General features: G+C 43.6%; 2 protein-coding genes and 1 long non-coding RNA gene across 4 annotated transcripts in view; 1 reads left to right on the top strand and 2 right to left on the bottom strand.

Moving 5' to 3' along the window:
• Positions 1–27,767, bottom strand: part of RFLNA (refilin A) — a 346,306-nt gene extending 318,539 nt beyond the window's left edge. Inside the window, exon 1 of the mRNA XM_063694474.1 lies at positions 27,682–27,767. The gene's annotated coding sequence lies outside the window, so the exon portion shown is untranslated. The remainder of the gene's footprint in view (positions 1–27,681) is intronic.
• ZNF664 (zinc finger protein 664) lies at positions 245–27,773 on the bottom strand. Of its 2 annotated transcripts, XM_063694473.1 has the most exons (6): positions 27,682–27,771; positions 12,221–12,338; positions 11,112–11,163; positions 10,782–10,839; positions 4,240–4,300; positions 245–4,135 (listed from the first exon to the last, which is right to left on the bottom strand). In XM_063694473.1, exon 6 carries the CDS (start codon positions 3,539–3,541, stop codon positions 2,756–2,758), a length of 786 nt encoding a protein of 261 aa, XP_063550543.1. In that variant the 5' UTR covers positions 3,542–4,135; positions 4,240–4,300; positions 10,782–10,839; positions 11,112–11,163; positions 12,221–12,338; positions 27,682–27,771; the 3' UTR covers positions 245–2,755. The 2 variants fall into 2 exon arrangements, with proteins under 2 accessions (XP_063550543.1, XP_018893996.1); XM_019038451.4 differs by lacking the exons at positions 10,782–10,839; positions 11,112–11,163; positions 12,221–12,338 and having other exon boundaries at positions 27,682–27,773.
• On the top strand, positions 18,040–27,006 carry LOC129525911 (uncharacterized). Its single transcript, XR_008670458.1, has 4 exons — positions 18,040–18,371; positions 24,789–24,892; positions 25,209–25,373; positions 26,725–27,006. It is a non-coding gene; the product is annotated as an uncharacterized lncRNA (long non-coding RNA).

The following is a 27,773-nucleotide window of genomic DNA, read 5'->3' as shown; positions in this document are numbered from 1 at the left end:
GGCTGTGACCTCAGACCAAGGTGTCCTCACACCTTGGTGTGCCCGAGAAAGGCCCATTCTAGGCTTGTTGTCCAGATGTGAGTATCAACAGCACCCCCTCCCTTCACTCTCAAGTGCTCAGTTTGGACAATAAATTACATGGTCACCCTGGGCTTAATGTGCAAGCCAATTCTCCACCACACACCCATACCCATACTCCCACACACGACCACTGAATTCACACAACTACATGTCAAGCACAGAACCCTGTTATAAAGCGATTTTATTAAATTGATTTGGACATACTGTAGGTCAAATAATATTTTCTGAAGATAACAATTATGGACTTTAAAGCTCGACATAAAATTAGTAGCTTCAAAAGGGTTAGTCATATTCCCCAGCAACAGCATGATAAAATAATTCAACTATGTAGAAATATAGAACTCTAGGACTAGCTGGAAACTTGGAAATCATTTAGCCTAATGTTCTCATTTTGAGAGAAAACTAGACTCAAAGATTAAGCGATTTGCCCAAGCTCACATACCTAATAGTAATAAAGCTAGAAATCAAACCAATTTTTCCTAAAACTAAAATTCTATCAATGATATTTCAACTGGCTCTCTATCAACTAAAAGTCTAGGCTTTTCTCTAATGCTCCACGCTATTGTGACATGAAAGAGTGATAAGACACTACAGTAAATCGTACTTGTGGAATTCAGGCCTGGAAGGGGCTTTGGCAAATAACTAAGCCAGCCCTCTCTTTGTAAAAAAGAGGAAAAGTATCTGAAGTGACTTACCAAAGGCTTGTTAGCAGAGATGTCTGGATTAAAATCCAGATATTGACAAATTCACCCCCAAATCCCATCTCTAGTTTCATGGCCCACCCACTAAATCATGTGCTCCTTTTAAATCTCATTTATGCGCTGAGGTTTTAGTTATACAAAAACCCCTTCCAGTCAAACAGAAAAAATTAATTCAAATATGGAGAGAAAAATCAAACTTTCAGTATTTTCGTGACTATTTTGAGTAGTTCATTTTCCAACCTCTTAGACAGCTGACAGACACCACTAACCTGATCACCTGTTTCAGAGCTTCAAAGATCCTTAATTTCCCCAAAGACTTCCTGAGCAAAAGGACTACATGTGGGAAATCAATGAAAACAGGAATGAGAAGAGAAAGTTAAAAATTGGTTGCTTTTGTTCCTGTCATTGGGGACTTTTGGTCTTCTAAACATTCCTTGAGTTCCTCCACATGAGTTTTTAATATCAATCTAGCAAAAATTGAAACAAACAATAAAAGGCCTATGAAAGTCAGGATACTGACCACCTCGGCATCTCTCCCCTTCCCCACTGCTTGCGAATGCCAGTGCTGGCCTGTTCCTTAAACGCACCGGCTCATCCCCCAGAGCAGCCTGTGTGCTCTGCCAGCGAGTGCTGCTTCTCCTCCAGCCTCAGCTCAACATCCCACGCGGAAAGGCCTCCCTGACCACTAGCTAATGTCACCCCACCCCCACCCCACCCCACCACTAAAATCATCACCCTAGTTTATTTTCTTCATAGCACTTAATCACTATCTCAAACTACATTATTTATTTGTTTACTTATCATCTGTCTCCTCCACCAGAAGTAAACTCCACAAGAGTAGGGACCTTGTCTGTCTCATCAGTGGTATTCCCAGCACCTAGCACAGTGCCTGGCATATAGGAGGTGTTCAATACATATTTGTTGAATGAAGAAAAGAATGATGGATTAATAAAGACGTTCATGCCTAACAAAGAACTGATACACAGTAATCAATGAAGGGGTATCAAGAACTCCTATGCATTATTGCCCAAGATTACAGAAATAGAGATTGAAACATTAGTGACTCCTCCTACCATCCACTTCTCATAAGGTCTCCCTAGCTAGGAAGGAGCTCCATCTGTTACCAAAGGAGCCCAGAGGGCAATTCTGGATGAAGAAAAGCTCTCACTTTGCTTGCTTCTTCCTCCCTGCTATTTACATTCAGCTATTTCCAAAAAAATTCAAGTGAAAAATATGTGATGCAGCCACTAGAAAATAAGTCTAACAGAGACAGTGATGAGCAGAATCCACACAAATAAAAAAGGTTCAAGGACATATATGTCTGCCAATGACTTTTCTGATAGGCTAAGTGAATGGGAATTATGAGTCACCTAAAATCTAAAATGAAAGTTAATGCCATCTAGGAAGGGATGGATATTTATGGGGATTTTGAGGACATATAGGTAGGGTGGGTTCAGAAATAATAGGATATATGGAAAGATATGTAGGGGCTAAATCAAGTGTTAACCTCAGAAATACCAGAACGTGATCTTAGTGGGAGCTGTCTGTTTTCCAATGCATTGCCAGTATGCTCGAATAAAGAGGAAGGAAGGGCATGAGCTCCTCAAGGGGGAGTATCTGGGATAGCTTTTAAGCAAAGCATAGATAGAAGGTGACTCAGGAGGCCGGGCAATGATCGTGGCTTTTTGTGTAGTCTTTCAACTATGGAGGCATCGTGCTGGAATCCCAGGAAGCGACATCTGTGACTGGGACCTGAGAGCCATCCTGGGCGGATGCTCAGAGGTCCACATTCAAAGTCAACCTGTGGAACACACTTGGCATGAACCAACAAATCAATCTCACATATGCCTCCTCAGAAACAATGTTCTGCTAGGGATTGCGTAAATATTTCTTGGGTCAATGTAGGTATATACAGGGTTTCCTTCCTAGTGGCACTTATGGGTTTTAAGATTTTAAACTCTTAGCAAAACGTTTTATATAACTGATATTTTGAGATGGTTTCTCTCCTTTGTGTGGACTCTCTGGTGGATGCAGAGGCTCGTACTCTGACTGAAGGCCTTTCCGCACTCATCACATTTGAAAGGTTTCTCTCCTGTGTGGACTCTCTGGTGGATGCACAGGCTCGAACTCTGACTGAAGGCCTTCCCACATCCACAACATCTATACGGTTTCTCTCCAGTGTGGACTCTCTGGTGGATGCAGAGGCTCGAACTCTGACTGAACGCCTTCCCACACTCATAACATTTATAGGGTTTCTCTCCTGTGTGGACTCTTTGATGCATGCAGAGGCTGGAGGTGTGCCTGAAGGCCTTCCCACACTCTTCACATTTAAAGGGCTTCTCTCCGGTGTGGACTCTCTGATGCATGCAAAGGTTTGAACTATTACTAAAGCCCCTTCCACACTCACTACAGACATACGGTTTCTCACCTGTATGAACTCTCATATGAATCTGAAGATGGGAGCTCCAATTGAAGGCTTTGCCACACTCGTAACATTTATAGGGCTTCTCCACTGTGTGGATTTTCTTATGTCTATTAAGTTTTGTTGTAGTGCTAAAATCCTTACCACAATCATCACATTTATAGACCTTCTCTCCTGTATGGTCTCTCCAATGAATATGAAGTTCTGATATATGAAAGAAACCCTTATCACACTTGTCACATTTATGGGGCTTCTCAGCTGTGTGAATTTTCTGATGCATAAAAAGATCTGCTCTCTCAGAGAAAAATTCCCTACACATGGGGCACTTGTAGATCATTTTTCCTATTTGGTATCGTGATTTCGAGGAGAAAATTTCCTTACGATTACTACAGTTGCAAGACTGTTATTTCATAGAGTCTCTCATTTGGCCATTTTGGCAGTCTATCTCAGGCTTGCTCTATTAGGTAAGTTTAAGGTCAGCCTAAGCTTTTCCCTGCCTGTCTTTCTACGGAAGGTTTCTTCCTGCATAGTGTTCCTCACTCAGTATTATTATCGATTATAAAGTGACATTGACTTCCACGTGAATTCTGTAACTCATTAACACAGAACTTTGTTTTAGATCCTGAGTTGTCAACATTCCAAGGGGCTCTCAAAGTGCAAACCTCTGCGTTTCTGAGCCCCTGGAATCTTCCTCTTGTAATCTTGTACGTCTCACTTCTAGAAAAAGGACTGTACAGTATATCCCCTGTATCGAAGGATGAGATACTGCTGGCTGGTCTCGAGCCCCTGCAGTTGCCCCTTGAAGAGTCAGTTTGGCATTCTGCCTTCTGCACATCAGACAGGAAAGCCTTTCCAGCAAGCAGGCTCCTTGGGGTCCAGGTATGGCAAGCCCTGCCTTGGGGAATTCCCTACATGGGTATCATGCCGTCTCCTGTAATAGAAACATAAATAAATAAATTGAAAATGCTTTTATCTGGAAAACTGCTATTGATTCCAAAATTAATTTTATATAAATGTGACAGCAGTAACACAAACCTTTTTTGGTCTTGAAGAAGCTCTCTTATCTTCCAAAGATGTGTCTCTTGGATTTGCAGGTCTGAAGGAGAGAATTTGTAGATATCATGCTCCTGTTTACAGCTCAAGTATATAATCCAGTTACAATCACTCATTGTAATTATCTGAGCAACATCAAGGGGAACATTATTGAAAGAGAAAAGAAATCCTCAAAAAGACCTACATGTGAGTATGAAAACCAGCTGTTCTGTAAAAAGGAACAACAATGAAAACGATCTCCACTTTGAACTTCAGAAGGTACAACATTGCTGCTTTTGGAGATAAAACATCGTATTTGACTTGCCTTTTAATCTATAGAAAGAATAAGTACATGATGTGTTGGTATCAAATGTCATTCTCCTACTTGTCCTCAATGATTTCCTGATGTACTTAAAATAAAATCCCAATCCTTAACTCAAACACCTGACCTGCCCCTCTCCCCACCTCACTCCCTGTGCTTCCTGCCTCTGGCTTTCTTTTTCAGCTCTCAAACACCCTAAGCGTTTCCTGCCTCGGGGCCTTTGTACATGCTGTTCCCAGCACTTAAGTCACTCCCTCCCCTACTTTGTGCAGAGCTTTGTGGGTCAGCTGCCCCTCCCCTACCTAAAGAGGCCCCCGGCTAGACTCTGTTTTCATCTCCTTTGACTCCTTTAAAGCCCACAGGACTTGTAATTATTGTATTTGTTCCCTGGTTTTTAACCTGTCTCCTGTACTAGGATGTAAGTGCCATGAAGGAGGAACTGTGTGCGTTGCTCTCTGTTATAACCTGGCAATGAGAGGTGTTCAATGAATATTTTCTGAAAATCTATAGAGTACTTCAGGACACCCTCTGGCACCCACACACGTGTCCTGCTTCATTCTGGTGGAGCAGATAAAGGTACATTTCTTAATGCCTTATTTCCAGTCTTTTGATAGCCTACAGGGGACAAAATACACCACAAATAGAATAAGGAGGAGATAAAAGAAGAAAATAAATCTCAAAATATTCACTCTGAAATCTTTTAAGGTTTAGGACTATGTTTTAGCAATCTTTTCATTTCTTTTATTCTATACGCAATGATACTTTAAAATTAACTAAATGAAATCAATAGGTCTTCTTAAAGTAACATTTTTAATATGTTCCATACAAAGAGAACATGCATGGGTGTTTGAGGAGATGTAATGTTAAAATGTAAAATAAACTGGACTGCTTATAGGTGAAAGCGTTACAATTACAAAATTCAATTAGGTCCCCAAAATTTCGGCAAAAATGGTCATATATCTACAAAAATTATGTTTGCATCCATCCTTTGTCCTAGTAATAATTCTAGAATATATCCTAAAGACACATTGGTAAAAATAGGAAATGACTGATATACCCGGTTATTCACTGAGGCAGTATTTGGCAGCAAAACTGCAAGCAACCCAAAGCCATCAATAGGGAACTAGCCGAATCGAGTATGGCACCTCCTCACAAGACAAAAAGGAATGAGGACTAGCACTGTGCACTGACATGGAGTGAACCCAGGTCACACTGTTAAGTTAAAAAAAAAAAATTAAGGTACACAATAGTATATGTTCTATGCTACCATTTCTGCAAAAAAGGAAGGTAATGTATAAAATAAACTCTGGCCTGGCACACTGGCTCATGCCTGTAATCCCAGCATGCCAGGAGGCCGAGGTGGGAGGATCACTTGAGGCTAGGAGTCCGAGACCAGCCTGGGCAACATAGGGAGACCCTGTCTCTACAAAAAAAATTAAATTAAATTAAATTAAAAAGTTAGCCAGGCATGGTGGCACACACCCATAGTCGCAGCTACTCAGGAAGCTGAGGCAGGAAGATGGCTTGAGCCTGGGAGTTCAAGGCTACATTGAGCCAAGATTGCACCATTGTACTCCAGCCTCAGCAACAGAGTGAGACCCTATCTAAAATAAAATATAAAATATAAAATAAATAAATAAAATAAATAAGCATGGTGAAAGATAATCCAGAATTTAATTTAATGATTACTTTTGGGGGAGAATACAGTTAAGACTTCTCTGAATATACTGTTATATGACTCTGGAAACACATGTTTCTATAGTTAAAAAATAAAATTAAATGAATGTTAAAACAAAATAAAGAGAATAAACCTATCATATTGGTGACATAGCCACAAATGGCTTTTGAGCATAGTATACTGATTGCACATACCTGGAACATATTCTTTTGACAAATAAGCTGCAAAGAAATCACGCTTCTTTCAACAATTTAACTGTTACTGTGGTGTATTTTAAAGTAGGTTAATACAAATAAGTAGTTTATGTTAAAGTTGTTAGGAGCCAAGATTCAATGTAAGAAAAATTAGATTTAAGAATAAAATCAAAGTTAAGAAAAAATTCTGTAATATAAAATTTGACTTAAGAGATATCAGTTTGAATTCACTTTTTTTTTCTTTTTAGTTATCCCCAAAAAGACCTGGAAGCAATAAGAAGCGATAGCAATGAGCACACCTACAGCCCCTTCCCTTAAATCCTCTCCCCACCAAGAGGCAAGGGGTCCTTGGAGGAATGGCTGGGTTCAAAGCCAGAGTAGCACTTACAAAATGAGCTTGGGACATCCTGTTATGCCAGAAAGCAAGAGGGCCGTGCCAAAGGAACACAGAGCCAATTATGCAACTGAGCATCAAAAGGAATAAGAAAGGCAATTGAGTGAGACGCATTAAATATACAAACCCCAGGAGCTCATAATGACTGTAGAGAATGGGGAAGAAAGAGACAGACAGGCAGGCAGAGAGATGGAGAGACCCAAGGCACTGAACAAAATTGGAATTAACTAGGGGCCCAACTTTTTACCCTGAAAATTGGTAATTAAATGGAGAGAAGCATCTATCCTATTTCCTCTATGAACTCTCTTTCAAGACAAAGAAACAATCAGCTAATATGTGTATTCTCCTCATCAAACACCTGATTGAGACCATGAAAAGCAATGGGTGAAAAAAGCGGCTGGAAGGCTGATCCAGGACTTGACATTGCCAGGACCAGGCTGTCACCACCTGAAGCCAGGGATCGATCTTAGCATGACTCAAAGAGGAACAACCAGACACGTGTGCCTCCTGCTGTGGTGCAATGGGAAACACCCAGCACCCCTTGAAGACATTCTTGCCAAAAGACTGAAGCAAAACCTAATCAAGCCTCTGGAGCTAATTTTTAATGGAAAGAACTGAAGGGACAGAGGAACTACTAGGAAGCAAGTAGCAAAATATCAAAAGGTGAGCCACTCTACAGCACAACTGCCCCTTTTTTTTTGCAATAAGGACACGAGGGAAAAAAAGCCGGTAAGGTGGGAGGAGTTGCTCTAAATGAAAGCGACTTGAGACATAACAATCAGATGTAATCAGAGGACCTTCTTTGGAATCTGAAGCAAACCAGCTGCTAAAAGAGGACAGTCAAGGAAATGTGATTCGGGGTATGAGATTACACTGTGTGCTGTTAACTATGTGATCATGTCATTGTAGCTATGTAAACCAATGTCTACAGCCTTAGAGATGCACAGTGAAGAACAGGAATGATGGGACATGTCGTCTGACATGTGTGACTTAAAATTTGCTTCAGCAAACAAACAAAAAAAAGGGAAAGTAAAAAAGAGCAGACAAAGCAAATGTGGTAAAATCACTGTAACCATTGAATTTAGGTAAGAGATAAATGGATGAATAAAATAGTCTACTCTAAAATATTCTATTGTAAAATATTGTGTATGGTTGAAATTTTCATGGTTAAAAAAAAATCTGTGAATGCTAAGATATTCCTTTCCTGCTCTTCTGGCAATGGCAAACTAATCCCAGGACCACCGCATAGAGGGGCAACTGTGACTGAAACGAATATAATCCCCGAAACAGCTCTCATTTCCCCAGTCAATCCTGAGCACAGGAGAATGAACACAGGAAGAGGTCTCTGGACAGCAGGCGAAGGCAGTGGCTGCAGGGCAGGGACAAGCAAAAGACAAAGGCAGCAGCACTGTGCTCTGCTCTTTTGCCTGGCAAGCTAACCCCAGCAGGGGTGTCTTCCAGAGCCCCCTCCAGGAATCAAGCTGCCAGGGTTAGTGTACTCCGCCAGCCTAGCCTCAGGAGAGTCCAACTCTGCTCAGAAGGGCAACAGTTCAATACCAAGGTCCCTGACAGGGGAGTCCGACATGACCTCCCACTAGAGTTCTTCTTCAGGAATCAGGCACTGCCATTCCTTCCAGATAAAATTCTCAGACCTGTCTGTAAGTCTCACTGCATGGTGGGGGGATGAGAGGGGTAAGGTGCATTCTGTAGGAAAAAGAAAGATAAAAGAAACTCCGGCAAATTTTCCATGTGACCAACCAAAGAACAGAAAGGCCAACACACAGCAAAGATCTCCAGTACAGACTCGCCTAACACAGCCCCCACCCCCGACTCTTCCACACAGATAGAGGCAGCTGTAAATCCAGAGGCAGATACAGGTTATGGAACCCCACAGAGCTCACAGATCCAGAACGCACCACGTTCCCAAGGCTGTCTCTCACTCCAGACTCCCCCTTATGTCTCAAAATCAACGTCCTACTGGGGCTTTCAAGGGGACATCCCACATGACTGCAAGTCCCTCTTTCTGACCTGAGGAGGAAGCCTGCCAAGGACAAACTCAGAGCCTGCACCTGCAAGCTCAGGAACGCCCCCAGCATCCTGTGCACTCGACCCACACTGGAGGAGAACTCAAACAACAAAATGACAGTGCAGCTGAAAACCAAGAAAACGAAAGCTTAAAATTTAGCCCATCTACCTCAAATCCTCACCTTTCATGAAAAGGAGCCTTTCCTCTCTCCCTGTAGTTTGTGATACCACAGAATACTGAATCAGTACTAATATTTCAGTACAATTAAAATTGAGGGCAACTAGCTAATAAAGAACTGATGCTAAGATTCAAGGAAGTCAAAAACTGAGTCTTAAATACAAGAACCATATCCTGAGAGAATACGTGCTCTGGGTCACGGCATAAGAAAGGGGAACCTGAAGACAGGGGTACAGGACTAACAGGCTGGGAGAATGAAGCTGGTTTCCCTTGAAGGCTGTTCAGACCAAAAGTTCCTCACTCTAGCGGCAGAAGAGGCGAACCCGCTGCATGGAGGGGAGACTACCACTCCAGCATAGGGCCGAGGCTGCAGGAGTTGGTTGCAGCAGCCCTAATGAGATGACCAGAGCATCAGAGGAATGCCAACTATTTACGTGGAGGTAGAGGTTGGTAAGCTACAATCGATGTTCCACAAAGTGTACTCTGAACTGGATTATATTCAACACAGGCTGGATATGAAATAAAGACTAATCACCTTGACTGGGCAGGAGAGAAAAATCCAGTTACACTCCTAAAGGAATTAGCAGCCATTCAGCCTTGACATCAGACTATGTCCACAGTGTTCAGCCAGCAGATGCCGACTACTGAGCAGGAGGCCAAGTGCCTCGTCTGTGTTGCTCTGCACAAGGCTATGACCTCCATGCAAGAACTGCAGAGGCACAGGGACCCAGCTGTCACCACTAACTGAGGAAGAGAATAGCGCCGCCCAGCAACTAACATCCCACTGCCAGGCTGGAAAAGAAAAGAGTATGCAGAAGGGCACACTGGTTCAGAGCCCAGTGCCAGGGAGGTATAGGACAATGTCTTACTAGCACTTGGGGCTGGCCTGGAGACAGCTTGTTATGGGGATGGGCCAGTGATGCCTTTAGAAAGACGGGGGATGTGAGATGGAGGGCAGATGCTGTATGAATGAAGAACATTCCCAAGAGAAGGGAACAGGAAAGAGGAACTTTAAAATGTATCCCCACTTAATCTTGGAACTTCAGGCCAACATGTCACCTAACACTACTTTGCATCTGTTTTCTTTTTATATAATGAGGATAATACAGACATGCTGGCCTATCTCTCTCTCACACACACACACACACACACACACACACGCTGGCCTATCACACACACACACACACACACACACACACACATACATTCTATAAATTATCAACCAGTCAAAATGTGAAGTAACAAACTTTGGAAACTAAAAGATAGACAACTGTATTATATATTTACATTGTTTTCAAAAATGCTGACTGCATGTTATGGTAAGACTGCCAGCACCAAGTATGTGACCTGTGGTCATTCAACAAAACCCAACTCAAGTAATAAACTGGTTTCTTGTGTGAACAAAAAAGTAGAGAGGGTAGACAAAATAAGAAGAGCAAAAAGCTCACGGTTTCTTAACCTGGGTTCAACTCCTGTGGTGACAGGCCCACAGGAGTACATTTTGTTTTTTTCTCTACTTTTGAGTTCATTTGAAATTTTCCATAATAAAATGTAAGCCAGGAAGCCTTTGCTTAGAACAGTGGTCCCCAACCTTTTTGGCAGCAGGGACCAGTTTCGTGGAAGACAATTTTTCCACAGACTGGGGGCAGGGGTGATGGTTTTTGGGATGATTCAAGTGCATTACACTTAAATTGTGCACTTTATTTCTATTATTATTACATTGTAATATATAATGAAATAATTATACAACTTACCATCATGTAGAATCAGTGGGAGCCCTGAGCTTGTTTTCCTGCAACTAGGTGGTCCCATCTGGAGGTGTTGGGAGACAGTAACAGATCAGCAGGCATTAGATTCGCATAAGGAGCGTGCAACCTAGATCCCTTGCGTGTACAGTTTACAACAGGGTTCACGCCCCTACGAGAATCTAATGCCGCCGCTGATCTGAAAGGAGGTGGAGCTCAGGAGGTAATGCAAGCAATGGGGAGTGGCTATAAATAGATGAAGCTTCACTGGCTTTCTTCCCACCACTCACCTCATGCTGTGTGGCCTTGGTTCCTAACAGGCCATGGACCAGTACCCACCTGTGGCCCAGAGGTTGGGGACCCCTGGCTTAGAAAATCCCTGTATGACGATCTAAAGCCGTAAGAAAGAATACAACAGCGTTCTAAATTACAGCGCTAAATAAACATTGCCTCCGCCTCCACTGACAACACCAACCTATGCAAGTCCAGCCGTATCATTATACGGCTCAACGTTTTTCACTCAGAAGTCTGTAAGCAATCTGTCCATCTTGAGTGAAACTCTAGCCTTTAACCAAAACATCCTGTTCCAGCTTTCTGCTCTGTTAATCCTATGGAACCTTTTCTTTGCTCCCTCAGGACCTCCAGTCCTCTTTCAATCTTTGTCCTACTAATGTGGCCCTGTTTGTCTTTACTTCCTGGCTTCCATGCTGGCTTGGGTTCCTTATGCCCTCCCTCCACCCAGGTTCACCTCTCTCTTCTGTCATCGTCACTGTGTCCATGGCCACACTCTAGCTCTATCACCCCCAGAAACTGTGCTCCCTCCCAAATCTGTGTTGAGCAACCCATTCTTGGACACGGGGTGCTCCCTCCCCTTCCAGTTAACTGGCTCCAGGAACTTCATGCAGTAGGCTTGCACCCAGTGGCCTGACCCTTTGTTCCCTGTCTGTTGTCCACAGCTTCTCTCTGCGCTCACCAGAACTCTCTGGCCCCACCTACTCTCAGTGACACTGCACCTTATTCAAACCCAACTCTCCATCTATCCATACACGCACCCAAGTGGCTGAATAATGGCAGGTTTATTTAACTCACGACCACACATCTCAAATGGGCACTGGAGTGCCCCTAAATTCCTCCAAAAGTCTTCAGTACACACATTTTCCCAATACTTTAAATTGCTACTTCATCATTCTCCTTTCTCTTCAAATCTCCCAAATCTCCCATCTTCCCTCTGACTCCCTCACTCGTGGCTGATAACCTGCCAAGAGCCTGTTTCTGATTAAGAAAATAGAAGCAGGCTGGGTGCATTGGCTCACGCTTGTAATTCCATCACTTTGGTAGGCCAAGGCAGGTGGATCACGACGTCAGGTGTTCGAGACCAGCCTGACCAACATGGTGAAACCCCGTCTCTACTAAAAATACAAAAATTAGCTGGGCATGGTGGCACGCACCTGTAATCCCAGCTACTCCAGAGGCTGAGGCAGGAGAATCGCTTGAACCTGGGAGACAGAGGTTGCAATGAGCTGAGATCGTGCCACTGCGCTCCAGCCTGGGCGACAGAGGGAGACTCTGTCTCAAAAAAAAAAAAAAAAAAAAAAAAAGATGCAATTAGATGGCAAGCCCTTCATTTTCCTACTGCAAATCCACTAGGCCACCTGCATTCACACCTTCTACTCCAACACGGGGTGCCCTGTTCCTAGGAAAGACCAGCCCTTCCACTCGTGCCCATGAGTGCACTTCCTGGGCCTTCTCCAAATGGAATCCTGTAAGTATTCCCTCTCATTGCCACTGTCAATTCCATCCTAGCTATAGGTCCATTCTCATACAAACATGTTCTAGTGTCTTCCTTCTTAAAATTGTTTTGGATACCACAGCCCCACTCCTGCAGGCGGGTTTCTTTCCCAACATGCCACTGAAAACATGTTTCTTTCCCAACATGTCCTGCCTCTGTCAGGACAGGGCCCCAAGACAGGGCTGGAAACACCTGCTTTCTTAGCTGGCCCATCCCTGCCCCTCACTAGCCACTCCTTGTTCCTTTTACTGCTGACCTCTCTTCTGTTCAACTTCTAAATCCTGGGGTGCTTCAGGGCTCCTGCTTGGGACCATTTCTTTTCTGAATCTATACCCTCTAAGTAATCTCATCAGTCACGTGATCTAAAATACTCTTTAGATGTTGGCTCCCATTTTTATCTCTAGCCCTGGACTGCTCCATAATCTCTGCTGAAAGGCACTAAAACCACATTTCCAAACCAAATCTCCCCTCAAACTGTTTCTTCCTCATTCTTCCCCATCTCTGTCAAGCACACCAACATCCATCCAGATGCATTGTCCTTAATTCTGCTTTCCTCCAGCCCCACCAGTGCAGATCACTGCACACTCTACCTCCTCTCCACAACATAACCCAGCCCTGCCCTTGCATCTCTCCATGGCCACTACAAGCTCCACCCTATCCAGGCCACGGTCACCTCCTGCCTGCACTATTTCAACAGCCTCTCAACCACAGGTCTCTCTGGCTTTCATTCTTGCTCCTCCACAACTGGACCTCTACCAGTAGTCACCCTTATCTTTTAAAAATATAAGTTAGAGAACGTCACTGCCCTGCTTAATCCTTCCATTGCTCTTTAGAACACACATCCTCTCACTGGCTCACAAGCTGGAGGTGGCCCAGCCACCGCCTCCTTCCAACCTCACCTCCCGCACTCTCTGCAAACCACACACCAGCCTCCCTCATCTCCTTTCTAGTCTTCAAGCTTGCCAGCCTCATGTGCCCTCAGTACCTTCACATGAGCCCCCTGTCCAGTTTCTTCCTGGTCCTCAGGGAGCTGACATCTGCTCAACACCCAGGCCTCAGCACATGCGTTGTCTTCCCAGAAAGCGGCTCCCGGGCTTGTCAGTTTCAGCTGACTTACCTCTCTGCCCTCACACCTTTCTGATCACCTCTTTCTGCTTAATTTAACTTTTGTACAGAACATTACCGCTTACTGCCTGGAATTATTGTGCTCATTTTTGCACATGCTTCCTTTGTTGTGCTCCTCTCCCTGCTCTCTTGAATGCAAACTCCTTGATCAGCAGAAACTGCAGAGAATTTATGAAATTTGTGAATCTCTAAAACTCCTTCATCTCTTTGTCTTCCAAAGTCATTCAAGCACCAAATGTTTACTGAGTGTCTAACCTATGTCAGCTTCTGTGCCTTCAACAGTGCAGAATCATAGCCAGTCCCTTTCCGAGTGCAAGCTGCAGTCTAGTGGGGAGACAATGTTCATCAAAGGTGTCCACAAAGAAATGTCAAATAAATCTATGTGAAATGCTCCAAAGCAGCCCTGCACAGTGCTCTGAGTACCTCAGGCTGGGCTGGAAGTGAGGCTGACCTGGTCAGGGGTCAGAGGTCAGGGGAGACCACTTTGAACTGATGGCTGAGCTCAGATCTAGAGGAGGCCTCTGCAGGGTGAAGAGAAGTTACATGACCTGAGGGAAAGGCATGCGTGGAGGACCATGGTGAGGGGCAGGAGGCAAGCACGGGACAGAACAGGACCAGCGGGGCTGGAGACGCTCAGTGCCAGATGAGAGGGTAGAAGCTAGGCATCGTGATCTTTATCTTAGTAGCAGTGGAAGCCTCCAGAGCGGTTAGCTTTTGTTTTCAAATTTGGTAGTAACATCAGATTTCCATTTTAAATAGAAAACTGTAGCTAAAGTACAGAAATTAAAGGATGGGTAGAAAGCAAGAGCATTTAGGGGTAAACATGGTAGGGGATCATCTTAGTCATTTGGGTTGGAAACAATGATCATAATCTGGACTAAAGCAATGGTGGAGATGAGAGAAAAATGTATCAGACTTGGTGACAGACTCAATACAATGGGTGAGGGACAAGGAAATGCCAAGGATGACCCCCAGGTCTTTTATTTGAATAACTGGATGGAGATGGAGCCATTCAGTAAGACAGAAAATTTTAGAAAGACCAAGGTTTGAAGACAAAGATTGTGATTTCCATTTTAGACATGCTCATGATATCCAAAAGTCGATGTCAAGGACAGCAGGTGGATGGATGGAACTGGCACTGAGATAAGAGATCAGGACTTTATAAGGTATACATGTGTGAGCCGTTAACATTTAGATGGTAACTTAAACGGGGAGGGAATAAGACTGCCTACCCACAAAGGGTGAAAAGGGAAGAGGGCCCTGGGACTAAGCTACAGGAGACCAACACTTAATGACTGAGTTTGAAAGAAGCCAAGTAGAAGAGTACATACTGAATGATTCCACTTACATAAAGTTGAAAAACAAGCAAATCAACTGATGCTGTTTACACAACTGAGCAGACAGAGGGGCTAATGACTAGAAAGATGCATGAGGGAATTTCTAGGGATCATTGTCATGTGCTGTCTTTATCTGGGCAATGGGGCACACAGGTGTGCTCAACTCATAGCTGTGAAAATTCATCACACTACAGCCCTATTTATAATCTGCATGTTAGACTTCAAGGAAAAGTTCAGGGAAGAAATAAAAATGAGAGGAATTCCACTAAACTATGGGAGAGAAAAGAAATAACAGAAAGGGCCAATGGAGACAGGATCCAAAGCTCCACGAGAGGAATGAGCTCTGGAGAGGAGAAGGACGGGCCTCTGTGAACAGGCGAAGGCAGGAAGTGGTATGTGTGTTTAAGTAGAAACTGACAGTCCCTGGCTGCTGGGAAGCAGGAAGCAAGGCCATCTGCTGAGAAGGAGAGGGCAATGGGGAGCCCGGAGGTTTGAGGAGAACAGAGGTGGTGTGAGATGGTTGTCTGGAGGGTGGGAGAGTGGCATGACCCAAGAAACGTAGGGAGACTGCCAGCAGCATTGAGGGTGGGCATGGATTTGGCCCAGGGCTCAGTTCCTCAGGGGCTGCATGGGGAAGGCAGATAGCTAAGTTTCTGCAAAACTGAGTTTTTGCCAAATGAGAATCGTCAATGGACAAACGGGCCTTCCTTCTAAAGGAAATCATTCCCTATCCCAATCCAAATCTCTGCCTTCATATGCTAACAGAATCATAGACCACCAAGGTCTTCACAGTGATACCCTCAACTGGGTCTTCCAAGCCTCAGGAATGCTTGTGTGACCTCACCCCAACTTGCTATGTGGCTACTGCCCCCTTCCCCATGTTCAATCTACGTCTGACCTGCAGCTAGCTAGCTCTGCTCTTCAAACCAAATGCCACACAGAGAAGGTAGAACCCATCAGAGAACTCCCTCCAATTCCAGCCAAACTATCAAGGTACATGTGCTGCCCGACTCTAGCCCTTTCTTCCTTTTATAAATGGAAGAAGTGTCCATGTCCTACTTAAGATTCAGCCCAACACCGCTCTTCTCTGGATGTCTGGACTGAGCTTTTCTTTTTTTATCTTGAATACATTATCTGAAATTCGGACTGCTGGCTCAGAAAAATCTAAAGTCGTTTTTAAATAACTATACAATTACTTTGTCATAAAAGTCAAGTGAAAATTACCTATTTTCTTATTTTTGAGACAACTGTTCTGATTTTAAGAAACCTGTAAGTATCACAGATCTTTCAGCAGTATTATGAGTACAGGTCTTCCTATGAAGCACTAACTATATATAATCCCCCTCTTCAATAGCAGACTCTGACAGTAAAATCAACTTCAACAGAGATCAAATTAATTTCCTACCCAGAACCAGATCTATCAGAATGTGTGGTATATAATTTTGCCACTCAAAGCATAAGGGCACACTTTCTGGGAAAGATAAAAGAGAAAAAGAACTGGGAAGATGACATGTCGGCCTCCACTCCCTACCAAAAATAACCACTACCAACTGCAATGAGTTGAGATGACCATGTGATTCATCTTCCCCTCATGCATACAGCAGGCAATTGTGTCATAGGGGCTGGATAAGATTCTCTAAGATAGATAATCAAAGGGCCCTGGCTCAGGAGACGATGCACTAAGCCAGTAATCATAACATATAAAGGATCCACATTAACTTCTTGGTCCCTTAATTAATGGGAAGGGTTTTATAGAAAGATCCCTATATCCCTAGTCCTCTAACACATGTTGATTATTTGACATAGATAAGTGACAATGAGAGAAGCCAGCCCACCCTGACACAGACTTGGAAGAGAGGTGTTATTGAGGCAACAGTCCTGGAAGCTGACCTCTGAGGCATAGGGTCAGAGCTGCACACACACAGGCACATATTCCACATTTATTTACCACCCAGCATCTGTTGGGCAGTAAGCTATGCTCTGGAGGATCTGATGAACAAAACAGACATGGCCTCTGCATTTCTGTGGTTTACAGTTGAGGAGGGGAAGGCGGTGGTTCTAGCACGTTTGAGTGGAGCTTTGACAGAGGCATTACAGCTGATGAGCCAGGGGCATCCTAACTAGTCTCAGCATGGTAATGAAGATTTCTAGTTGACTCTACTTTTAAGCTGAAACCCAAAGGACAAAGTGAAGTGGCCACATAAAGAACAGGAGGGCATACATAGCATGTATACAGAGGTCATCAGATGCCAAGCCCCAGAAAGTGAAGTCCAGCAGGCAGAAACAGGAGTCATACAGTGGGGCCTCTCAGCCACAGAAACTCTTATCTGGAGTGACCAAGGCATCTCTGTAGGATTTTTTGAAAAAATATAAACATTACAGTTACAAGACACCCAGGAGATAGTAGTCCACCTATAAAGACCAACAGAGACTTACAGGTCTTCCTATGAAGTCCTGTAAGCTCAGGACTCTATCTTTTAGGAAAAACAGAAGGTATTTAAAGTGTTGGAAGCCTGTGGAGCCTGTCACAGGTGCCAAAGAGTGGGAAGGACCTGATCCATAAACATACAAAGGGATAAAGTATAAGAAAGGCTCCTGGGGGTATTAGAAAAAGTTGCACAGGAAATCAGCTCCTGAGATGGCTGATACACCCTGCACTTCTAGGAGGAACTTCTGACCTCAGAAGCCCTCCTGCAAATGTTACCTCCCTTTCTGGAACAGGGAACGCTCTTTGGCTCCAGCATTCCCTATCCAATGCAGTTTCCCAAAACTGTATGATTTCGTTTGAAGTCCTCACTTCACTTAACACGTGTTTTTTTCCTTCAGACACCCACACTGTCTCTGAGCCTCCCTCCCAGCGTAGCCCAAAAAATAAATCAACAGCCAAATCCCCGTGTTCTAATTGCAGTACCAAGTGCTGATACTCATTCCGGCACTAATTCGTCAATGTTGCATCTGGATTAGCTGGAGCTCTAAGGAAGAAAGGCAAAAAGTATACTGGGTTGAATAGTGTCTCCCCAGAATTCATATCCATCCAGAACCTGAGGGTGTGACCTTATTTGGAAACAGGGTCTTTGCAGATGTAATTAAGATGACATCATAATGTGTTAGTGTGAGCCCTAAATCCAATGCCTGGTATCCTGGAGATTCAGACACACACACAGACAGGGAAAAAGGCCACGTGGGGATGGCTGCAGAGAGTGAAGTGATATGTCTACAAGCCAAGGAACGCCAAAGACTACTAGCAACCACCACAAGCTAGGAAGAGGCAAAGGATTCTCCTGTAAAGCCTTCAAAGGGAGCACGGCCCTGCGGCCACCTTAATCCAGAATTCCAGCCTCCAGAACTGTGAGACAATACATTTCTATTGTTTTAAGCCTCCCAGCTTGTGGTACTTTGTTACAGCAGCCCAAGGAAACTACAAGGAGGATGTGGCATGCTCTCAGTGAAATTTTGCCATCACAGTCCTTACCTCCATCTGGGCTCTATGTACACAAGGGGCATTGTTTATTCTTTGGTGATGCTGAATGGATGGTGCTTATTTCACACTTCACCCAAGCCCTTTTAGCTCTAAAAACCCGGAGTCATTTCACCTTTAATCAAGTCCAAAAAAAGAAGTTGCATATTTCACTTAAATATTTTTACTTAAGAGATTAAGAGATTACATTTCATAGAAAATCTTTATTTTTCCTTTCCTTTACAATAGTTTTATTCTTTGCTTCTGTCTCCCAAGGAAACAAAAAAATCACAAACAGTATCTACAGTCTTCACCTCTGACACCAAAAAGTCAACGACACATACATACTTCTGTGGCTGGCAGCCTGGGGAAGGGGTGAGCAGTGGCTTCACAATTAGACCAGCCAGAGTGAATGGGGGTTTTGTATATAATACATATAACATGGGGCACCCAGCCTACTTCCGTCCATCACACACAAGTGGGCTTTGTCCTGGTAATGCAGGAATGAGCTTCATTCCCTCCCTGGCCAGGCAATGAGGACAGAGCCTTGCAATCTAATTAGCCGCTGCAAAAGCTACCCATCAATTATAAAGCCCGCCCCCGACGACACTCTGTCCATTCTGTCTTATTTCCAGATGAACACTTGTCCCCATTCCTGCCTGCTCTCCTTGGGTTTTGCACCTTAAATTTCCATTCCGTGGAAGTATCCTTTCCCATCACAGGCAAAGCCATAATCTGGTAGAGCTAAGAGATTGAAAGCCCTTCCTGAGGCCATGAAGCTCTTAACAGACACAGCTAAATTTGAGCTTGTTTTACAGAGCATTCTATCTCCAAAATCTTGAATTGTTATGCATCTCCAGCTCCGTGTGTCCATACACATTCTCCCCAACTTCCACCACTTATGCTCACACTCAGCCCACTTGAAGCAACCTTTTACCCCAAGCAGCAGCAGTTTCTGCCAACAAATGATATTGCAGCAGAAACACTTTGTAATTCAAGTTTCAGCTCTCCCACTTACTAACAGTGTGACCTCAAGCAAGTTGTTCAACCCTAAGACTCATTTCCTCAATAATACCTATACTTGTATCTCTTAAGGTTGCTTTGAAAATTACATAAGACAATGCATGTTTATTATAGTACTTAAGCTCAATACATACTTTCTTTCTTCAATGTACCTGCCTGGTAAGTACAGGGAATGCACACTGTTAACTGAAAGATGGCTTAGGAGCCTGGCAACAGGTCAGCCTTCCTGCTGAGCTTTCCTTTCCCTTTCCTAACTGCACTCTAACTTCCTGTTCAGGGATTACCTCTCCCTCTCTATGCAGCAATAATGGGCTGATAAATCAGGGTGCTCTCCTATCCTCCCTTGCGAAGGACAAGATCCCCAGATCTTCCCTCTCACTACAGTGCCTAGTCCGGTCAGCGGGTACGAAACAGACCTCAGTTGAGCCAGCCAGTCTTCTCTCCAGGTACTCTGAATTGTGAAGAGTCAAAGATGACATTAAAACTTAGAGTTCATTCACATGTGCTAGTGACAGCACCCAGGACAGACATCTAAGCAGTTCCTACAACTATGAACCTCCAGCGCTACTGGGTTCCTCCACATCCCCTTCCATTCTAAAATTCATTTTTACCTTAAATTAGCCAGAGTCCATTTCTGTTGCTGATTACCAGGCAGCCCTAACTGACAAAGAATTTTAGATAGTTACCACCCATCTCCGCCCACCTCCATTCTCCTTCTCCAAAGCCTGAGTGACTGGGATTAACATTCATATCATGTATTAAGGAACAAATGGTAAATTGGCTCTGGAAATTTGATTCCCAAAACTGAGCCATGGAGCAGCATTATCAGCCTCACCTGGGAGCTTGTCAGACATGCAAAACCTCAGCCCCACCTTAGACCTACCAAATCAGAATTGCATTTTAGCAGGATCCCCAGGTCACACAAAATAGTCTGTGAAGCATTGACTCAGAGGCTAAATGTGGTTCTTGGCAAGTGCCTGATCGGCCTCACACTTAATATGAAAATGTTCTTTGTCTGTAAACTATTTTTTTAAAGCCTACTTGACTCATAGCTCTACTCAGCAGAGGATGGGGCTTAGCTGCACAACACCGTGATGAAACACACAATGGGCCACGGCTCTATGCTCAACACCTCTCCCTACCACCCTCAGATCATGCTCTCAACTGTCTGAGCACCAGCTTCCTGTCTGTAAAATGGGCTTGTAATCCCAACCTCCTCAGATTACTGAGTATGCAAATAGTACATTTTCATCATTGCCTTTACTGTAACAGATGTTCTTTGCCCCCTAGTTATGCCCCAGCTGAAACCCTTCCTGAATAAGCTAGCTAAGCACCCACTGATCTAGATCCTCCTTCTCAACATGTTCTCACAATTTATAGTACAATTCCCACTAATTAATGTTCATCTAGGTAGGCACTCCATGAAGGCTCCAAATGACCAACATGTGGTCACACGGTTTGTAAAAGATCTATTCAGAGTGTAAGAGAGACCAAGGGATTTTAACATACCAGAGTACGAAAAGTTCATGAATACAGTTTCAGATTGTACGTTGCAACTAACCTGTTGGCATCTACCACTCGTCAACTTTTTGGTGTCATGTCACAGATAAAGCCACAATTATCTGAAAAGGCTACTAAAATCCCTTTTCCAACTACATTATCTATGCAAGGCCGGATTTCTTCATCTACTTCAACCAAAACAACATATTGCAAGAGACTGAATATAGAAGCAGATGTCTTTTATTTAAACTCCATACATTTAAAGAGTTGCCAAAATGTAAATATTGCCACTCTTCCTACTAAATGTTTTCTGTTTCAGAAAATAGCTATTTTTCATAAAAATGTCATTTATGTTAGCATGTAATGAGTTTATCATTTTTAAATAAATGAGTTAGTAAGTATCTTCATAAAATTTTAGTCTTCATTTCTATTACAATAAGTACCAAAGCCTGCAACCCACATAAACTTAAAGTTCTCTGGAGTCCTTAAAAATGGTTTTTAAAGTGTAAGGAAGGCCAGACACAAAAAGGGGTTGAGAATCCATCTTAAACCCAGTTGAGAATCCATCTTAAACCCACTTTTTTTGAAGACTGAAAGTATGCAAACAAACTGTAAGATGACCACTTACGTGTAGTCAGTAATTTCCATCATCAAACATTGCTCTTCTAGATATAAGAAAAACACCCCCCAAAGTCCTCCAAAATAATTCTGAAGTTTCGTGCATGAGAGGATTGAGAGCTAAACACTATAAGAAAGAACTCTCCCAAAGAGATGCTTTATAAAGGATTCAGAATTTATTCCATCTGGCACAATTCACTAAGGTATTCTTACAAGACCTTGGTTTCTGGGTGATGGGCTGTGCATCTATCTGACACTGTCCTCGCTGACATCATGGGTGCCCCACTCATGTGGAGAAAGTATGTTCCCTCCAGCTTAGTTAGGAACTCCTCCTCCTCAAAAATGATCAGGAAGTCCCAGAAATCAAAGCCATCAAATTCTAATTTGGCAAGTCTCAGCAGATAAAACAACTCCAAGAGAACCTCTGCTCAGCCTTTTTCTACAGGCCTTGGCACACACCCAAAAAATAAATTAAAGGAAACGCTGTTTAGGTATCAGGACGTACATACCGCCAAAAGAACCGGGTTAAGAGGGCATTTGTTCTGTTCAAGACCACCACTCTCCATGAGCCTCAGGTATATGGGAACACAGCAGATGTTGTATCTACCTCCTCACTAGTCTCTACTACACCTTTAGAAAAGTGTAGTCTAAAATACATATAACTTGGTATAGGGAGACTTAGACACTCAAGTTACAGAGGTCTCGTCCACTTAATCTTTGCTTAACTATTTGCCTTAGAATAACTTAATTACGGCAGTCACTGGCAACTCACTGATTAGGACTGTGGAATGTCAGATCCCTTCTATTTTGCTTCCACCATCATCAATAGTTCTGAAATTGAAGATTCTGGCTGCCCAAGGCAGATTCATGTCCCAAAGAGGCCCTTCACATTCCCCACTCTTGAAGAAGCCAGGGCCCTTTTCCCCATTACACTGCCTGCATGTGCCCTTGGCCACCTCAATGATAACAGCTCACAGTGAAGCCCCACCTTGTAGGGTCCTAGACCTCTCTCCTTGGCAATGGACTTTCAGAGTCTCTAAAAGAGGGTCCTTCTCTGACTTCGCCAAACCCTCTTAAGTGGCCACTAAGGCCTGTAGCTACTCAACTTCTCACATTTCATCTCCTCCAGCCGACAGCGCCTCAGAAGATCCAACTGCCAGGCCTTTTTTCTCAAATGTGCTTATCACTCACAGAAGTGAATCTGGGTTTCTTTGTCTTTCTGGGCCGACTTCAGTTACTAGAGGTTGGAGGTGGTCAAAACTGAGAAGAGAAGAGTTTCACTCAGAGTAGCCCAAGCACAGCCATAATTTCCAGGTCTAAATCTCTGTGGTCAAATCCTCCACACCACAAAGCCCAGCCTCGGAGATATTCCAGGTTCTGTTGACTCAAAGGCCTGTCAGTTCAGGCACCAATGCATTCTGCTGTAGTCACTGGAGTACACGCACTTCTGAAAAGTGGAATGACCTCTAAAAGTGGGCTCCTCAAAAGAACATCAGTCTCTGCCCATTGGCTGTCATTCATGCAGCATCCTGGAAACACGCCCTGACAGGAATCCAAACGCTCCCTTACCTGTGGCTCAAGTAGCAGCCAGCATTTCCCGAACATGCTGTTAATAACTACAGCCTCTGTGATACTAGGAACAACTTCCCCAAGGGTTCTGAAGTCAACTTTTGAGTTTGGTCAAAAGAAGTTCTGACTCTGAGCAGGATTCTCCAACTAAATTTAGGATATTAGCCCGGTTATACTCCTCTCCTTTCCAGAATGAGGGCAAACTTAAAAATCTGCTCCAGATTGAAAAGAGAGGATTTTACATCACTTCTGGTGCCTTCCTGTGCACAGCCCTGCCACCAGCTAGCTAGAAAAGCCTGTGACTCAGCTTGACTCCTGAGCACTAGGAGAGAAACTGACAACAGTCCTTCCAGACACTCCCAGTACCTCGTCTCCACCCTTAGACCACTTTCCTACTTGGTCCCCAGGTGTTTGGGCCCCTCGCCTCCTTCTCCCCTTTCCTTACTGCCCCCCATACTTCCTTATACCCTACACACCAAAGTTCTAGGTTCCCTGATTTCTCTCACAACAGACAAAGTTCAATGGCTTAACGATTTGGGCTCTGGGTTTTAATATAGGGAAGATATGCTTCATTTTGTCCTGCGGAAATTCGTCTTTGCATGACTTAGCCTAATGACTCCTAATGGAGAAAAGATAAAAGACAAAAGAAGCTGTGTCTGATTTTTCTTTAACAAGAAATTACCACAAAGACTATGAAATTAGGTCCAGAGAAGGGCAACAAAAGTTATCAAGGGAATGATGCCAAGTTTTCTGCTGAGTCTGAGCAGAAAGTCTGAGAAGGCTAAGTGCATGTGTTATCAGGGTGATCAAGGATGACACAGGCATCCATTCTGTAGCTTTCCTTCAGCCAAGTCCTCTCACAAAATGACCTCTGGAATGATATCACTGGGTGTAGGCCTCTGCTCTGCCACCTGCTATGTGACTGTGGCTGATCTGACCGAGCTGCAAATGTATGGATAATAATGTCTACAATACTTTGCTGCGGTAATAAAGATAATAAACATGAAAGTACCTATCAGAGTGCCCACAGCATAGCTGAGGCTAAATGAATGTTAGTTTCCTTATTTCCTTTATTTTAATTAGTGCATGACACATTCATTCATTTGCCAAGAATGTCATTTCACAGGCAGAGGCTTCCAAACACCTGATGATGTAATCTCCCTGTAATTAGGGTTCTTCCTCCATTCAAGGTGAAACCCTGCCTTTATACCTATGTGTCTGCTGCTCCCTGTTCCGACCCATAACTTTTCCCTTCTTGACCATCTAGTCACAGGATTGCTTTTTAAAAAATATTACTTTAGTGAGATTTTCCCCTGGTTTGCACCCCACTACTTTTTTTTCCTGCTGTTCAACCCCATATACAGAAACACCTGAGTAATGGGACACAATGATTAGCTTCAGTGATAGCCCCTACGTGAACCCCACATACAAGGCCTAAGTTTATCTTATCTAACTAGTAAATGTGTAACATACACATGCACTAAGAACCATAATAATTTGGTGGGTAGAACACTGGACTTGCAGCCCAAAAGGCCTAAGTTCAAAATCTTCACCTAATACTAAATAGCTGTCTGACTGTAGTCACTGATTCTCACCAGCCTCAGTTTACTCAGCTATGAAACAGAAGTTCCACTAAGAGTCATGGAGATGCTCACTCTCACCCTCTACTCATGCCTCCTCAGGAACAAGGAACACCGATGAGGTAACAGAAAAAAATACGATTCCCTCAGGATACAATTAGGATACCTAGAGAGAGTCAACGCAAGAAAGAACGACAGAACATGAGAAAACCCACTTTCCTGCACACTCTGCCTCTTCCTTATCCTTCCCTTTGGCTGACTACTGGATTTGTCTCCCTCAAGGGACCAGTCTTTCACAACTGGCCAGGGGATTCTTTCTGATCTGAGGTCAGGCAGGAACTAGCTGGGGGAGGGAACACAAAAGGAAGCACAGAGGTTTAGTTCAGATTAGCTCTAGTGCTCACTTACTAAACTTGCTTCCTCCTTCCACTGTGGTAGTAAGACCTAAAGAGACAAAATTCATGCTCAGGCCCAGAAGAAAAGAAGAACAGACCGGAAAGCTCAAGCCACCCTCAGGAAGAGGTATAAGGAACATCTGAAAGTCACAGGGGCCCCAGCCTAGCCAACTAAAAGAAGGAAGACAGGTTGGGCCCTGGAGAACAGGTAAAATGAAAAGTGGGTAATTAGCAAGACTGCCCTCAATGATGCTGGCAGTAGGAATTGCAACAGTAGTTAGGGGGTCAAAAGTTATGGATTTGTGATTCTGACTACATTTGTATGCATTTTTAAAAATTGTGGTAAAAAAACACATAACATAAAATCTACCATCTTAACCATTTTAAGTGCACAGTTCAGTAGTGTTACATATATACACACTGTTGTGAAACAGATCTCCAGGGCTTTTTCATCTTGCAACACAAACTCTGTCCCCATTCAATAACAACTCCCCTTTTCCCTCTCCCCCAGCCCCAGTAACCACCATTCTACTTTCTTGACTCCATGAATGTGACTATTCTTAAGTACATCAAGAGTCTGGCTATTTTTATACCTGGGTCACAATTCATAACATGTATTGTCTGGCAAACCAAAGCAAGCAAGGGAGAGAGATTTTTGAGTAGGCTCACTCAGGAAGCACAAAGTGCAAGAGCAGGTGACCTCTTACAGCCAAAAATCAACAGAGATGATGAGAATCCTAAGAATAGATAGGATTTGGTCATTAGAATTCAGTATCTGCATGGATGGACAGAAATTTATTGCCACTACACTCTCAGAGAGGGCCAGGGAATGGTCACAACAAATTATGCAGAACTCTGGCCTTCAGGCTTTTGATCTTGTAGGACTGGCACTGGAGGTTGATCCAGTACTGTTCTGAAAATGTATGTTATTAATGGCTAATAGCAAATCTGGCCAGTGGGCTCAGCAAACACCCCTAACTTCTAGGTACCCTAGATGGACATATACACAGGACTGAACTGAAAATACAGAACACTTTATTATTAGCTGGACCTGTGAATCCAATTTCCAATGCAGCATTCCATAAGGTAGGCTGGATCACATGGAGAACTCCTTTTCCCCACATTAGTGGCAATCTTAAACTGGGACCAAAGCGCATACGGGAATGAAAAGGAATTCATAAAATATTAGACATGACTCTTTGGTCTTACCACTCACGATAAAGACTGGCCGAGGTTACCCAAATCAGCACAGGAGATAATGCAGCCAGAAAGAGACAGAGAAGAGAGAACATTTGCCCTTGTGCCAGGGTCCACTTGCCCCTGCTTCTAAATAGGTCAGTCACCTGGAAACCAATCCAGCACATGGGAAAAGAGAGAAAAGGAAGAGAGGTGGTCAAGACCTTTCCGTTCAGGGGCAGCCCCAGCCTTACCACTCTAGCCACATACAGCCAGGAAAAAGAAAAGACATCACACATCTACACAGGCTTAGCCTTCTAACAACACACAGTCACTAGACCCACTAGGACAGAGGCCAACACAATGTCCTTTATCTCCCACAGCCAATCCTCCTTGTTGCATGGGAAAGTGAAGTCTGGGAAGGCAGAAGCCCAGGGCCTGAGAAACCAGCATCTGGCAGCAGGGGAAATGACAAGAAGCTCATGCCCCCAGAAGCCAGCAGCTATCAAGACAAGGGCTTTCCTTTCTCTTGCTGCCCAGCTATGCATGGAAATAACATACAATTTCATGATGTCTGTGAATCACAGAGATCTAGACTGTATGCTCAACTGGAGTATTCTGGATTTCAGCAATGACCAAATAAAGATAAACAAATACCTGTCCTATATATGTTGCCTTCTTGAGTTGAGCCAAAGAAGGGAAAAAAAAATATTTAAAAAAGAACAAATCCAAAGAGAAAACAGAGGAAAAAAATAGTTGTGCTGGGAACATAATGACACTCAGAATCAAGTCTGCACAGATCGATGTGAAACCATAATCCTCAGGTAAGAAGATTTTCAGGAACTCATATTTAAGGAAAAAGCTATTATTCAGACATTGGGAAAAAAAACACACTAGAAATTTATAAAGCAACCGAGCTTTTAAAAAGTTTTGATAGCTCGGTGAGGATAGGAACAACAGAAGAAAAAGACAAAGGGTGGCATGAGATCTAGAATCTATGTAAGGCCTCCAAGATGGCAGAAGAAAATGGGACAACTGAAACAAAGTTTTAATAACCAATGGTTCACATGGAAAGAAGAAAATGAAGATCCCAGGGAACAAAAAGAGTTGGACAAAAATGTTTCTGACATCTTTAGAGTAAGGAAGGTGGTCCAAGATCTGGGGAATCCAATGCCAGATAAAGGCGAGAGGTCAGGAAGAGCGTGAGACACGGAGAGCTGCTTCCTCACTGGGCCCCAAAGGGCACATGCTCAGAAAAAATTCTAGAGACAGCTTTGGCTTAAAATACTCAAGGGGGATTCTCCATCTAGGACAAATGGTGAAACAAGGGGAAAACTTACCACAGTGACAGGATCAAAACCCCCAAGACATTCCAGAAGAACAGGCAGAGGCAGGGCCCACAGTGGCTGAAGGACTACAAAGGCCTTAGGAT

The sequence above is a fragment of the Gorilla gorilla genome, chromosome 10, assembly GCF_029281585.2.
Source record: "Gorilla gorilla gorilla isolate KB3781 chromosome 10, NHGRI_mGorGor1-v2.1_pri, whole genome shotgun sequence".
In the NCBI taxonomy this organism is placed as follows: Eukaryota; Metazoa; Chordata; class Mammalia; order Primates; family Hominidae; genus Gorilla; species Gorilla gorilla.
Note: the sequence above shows the minus strand (reverse complement) of the source record. Positions and strands in the feature narration are given on the sequence as shown.

Coding starts and splice junctions, on each gene's coding strand:
- ZNF664 (XM_019038451.4), bottom strand. CDS start 3,541: ATGATCTACAAGTGCCCCATGTGTAGGGAATTTTTCTCTGAGAGAGCA.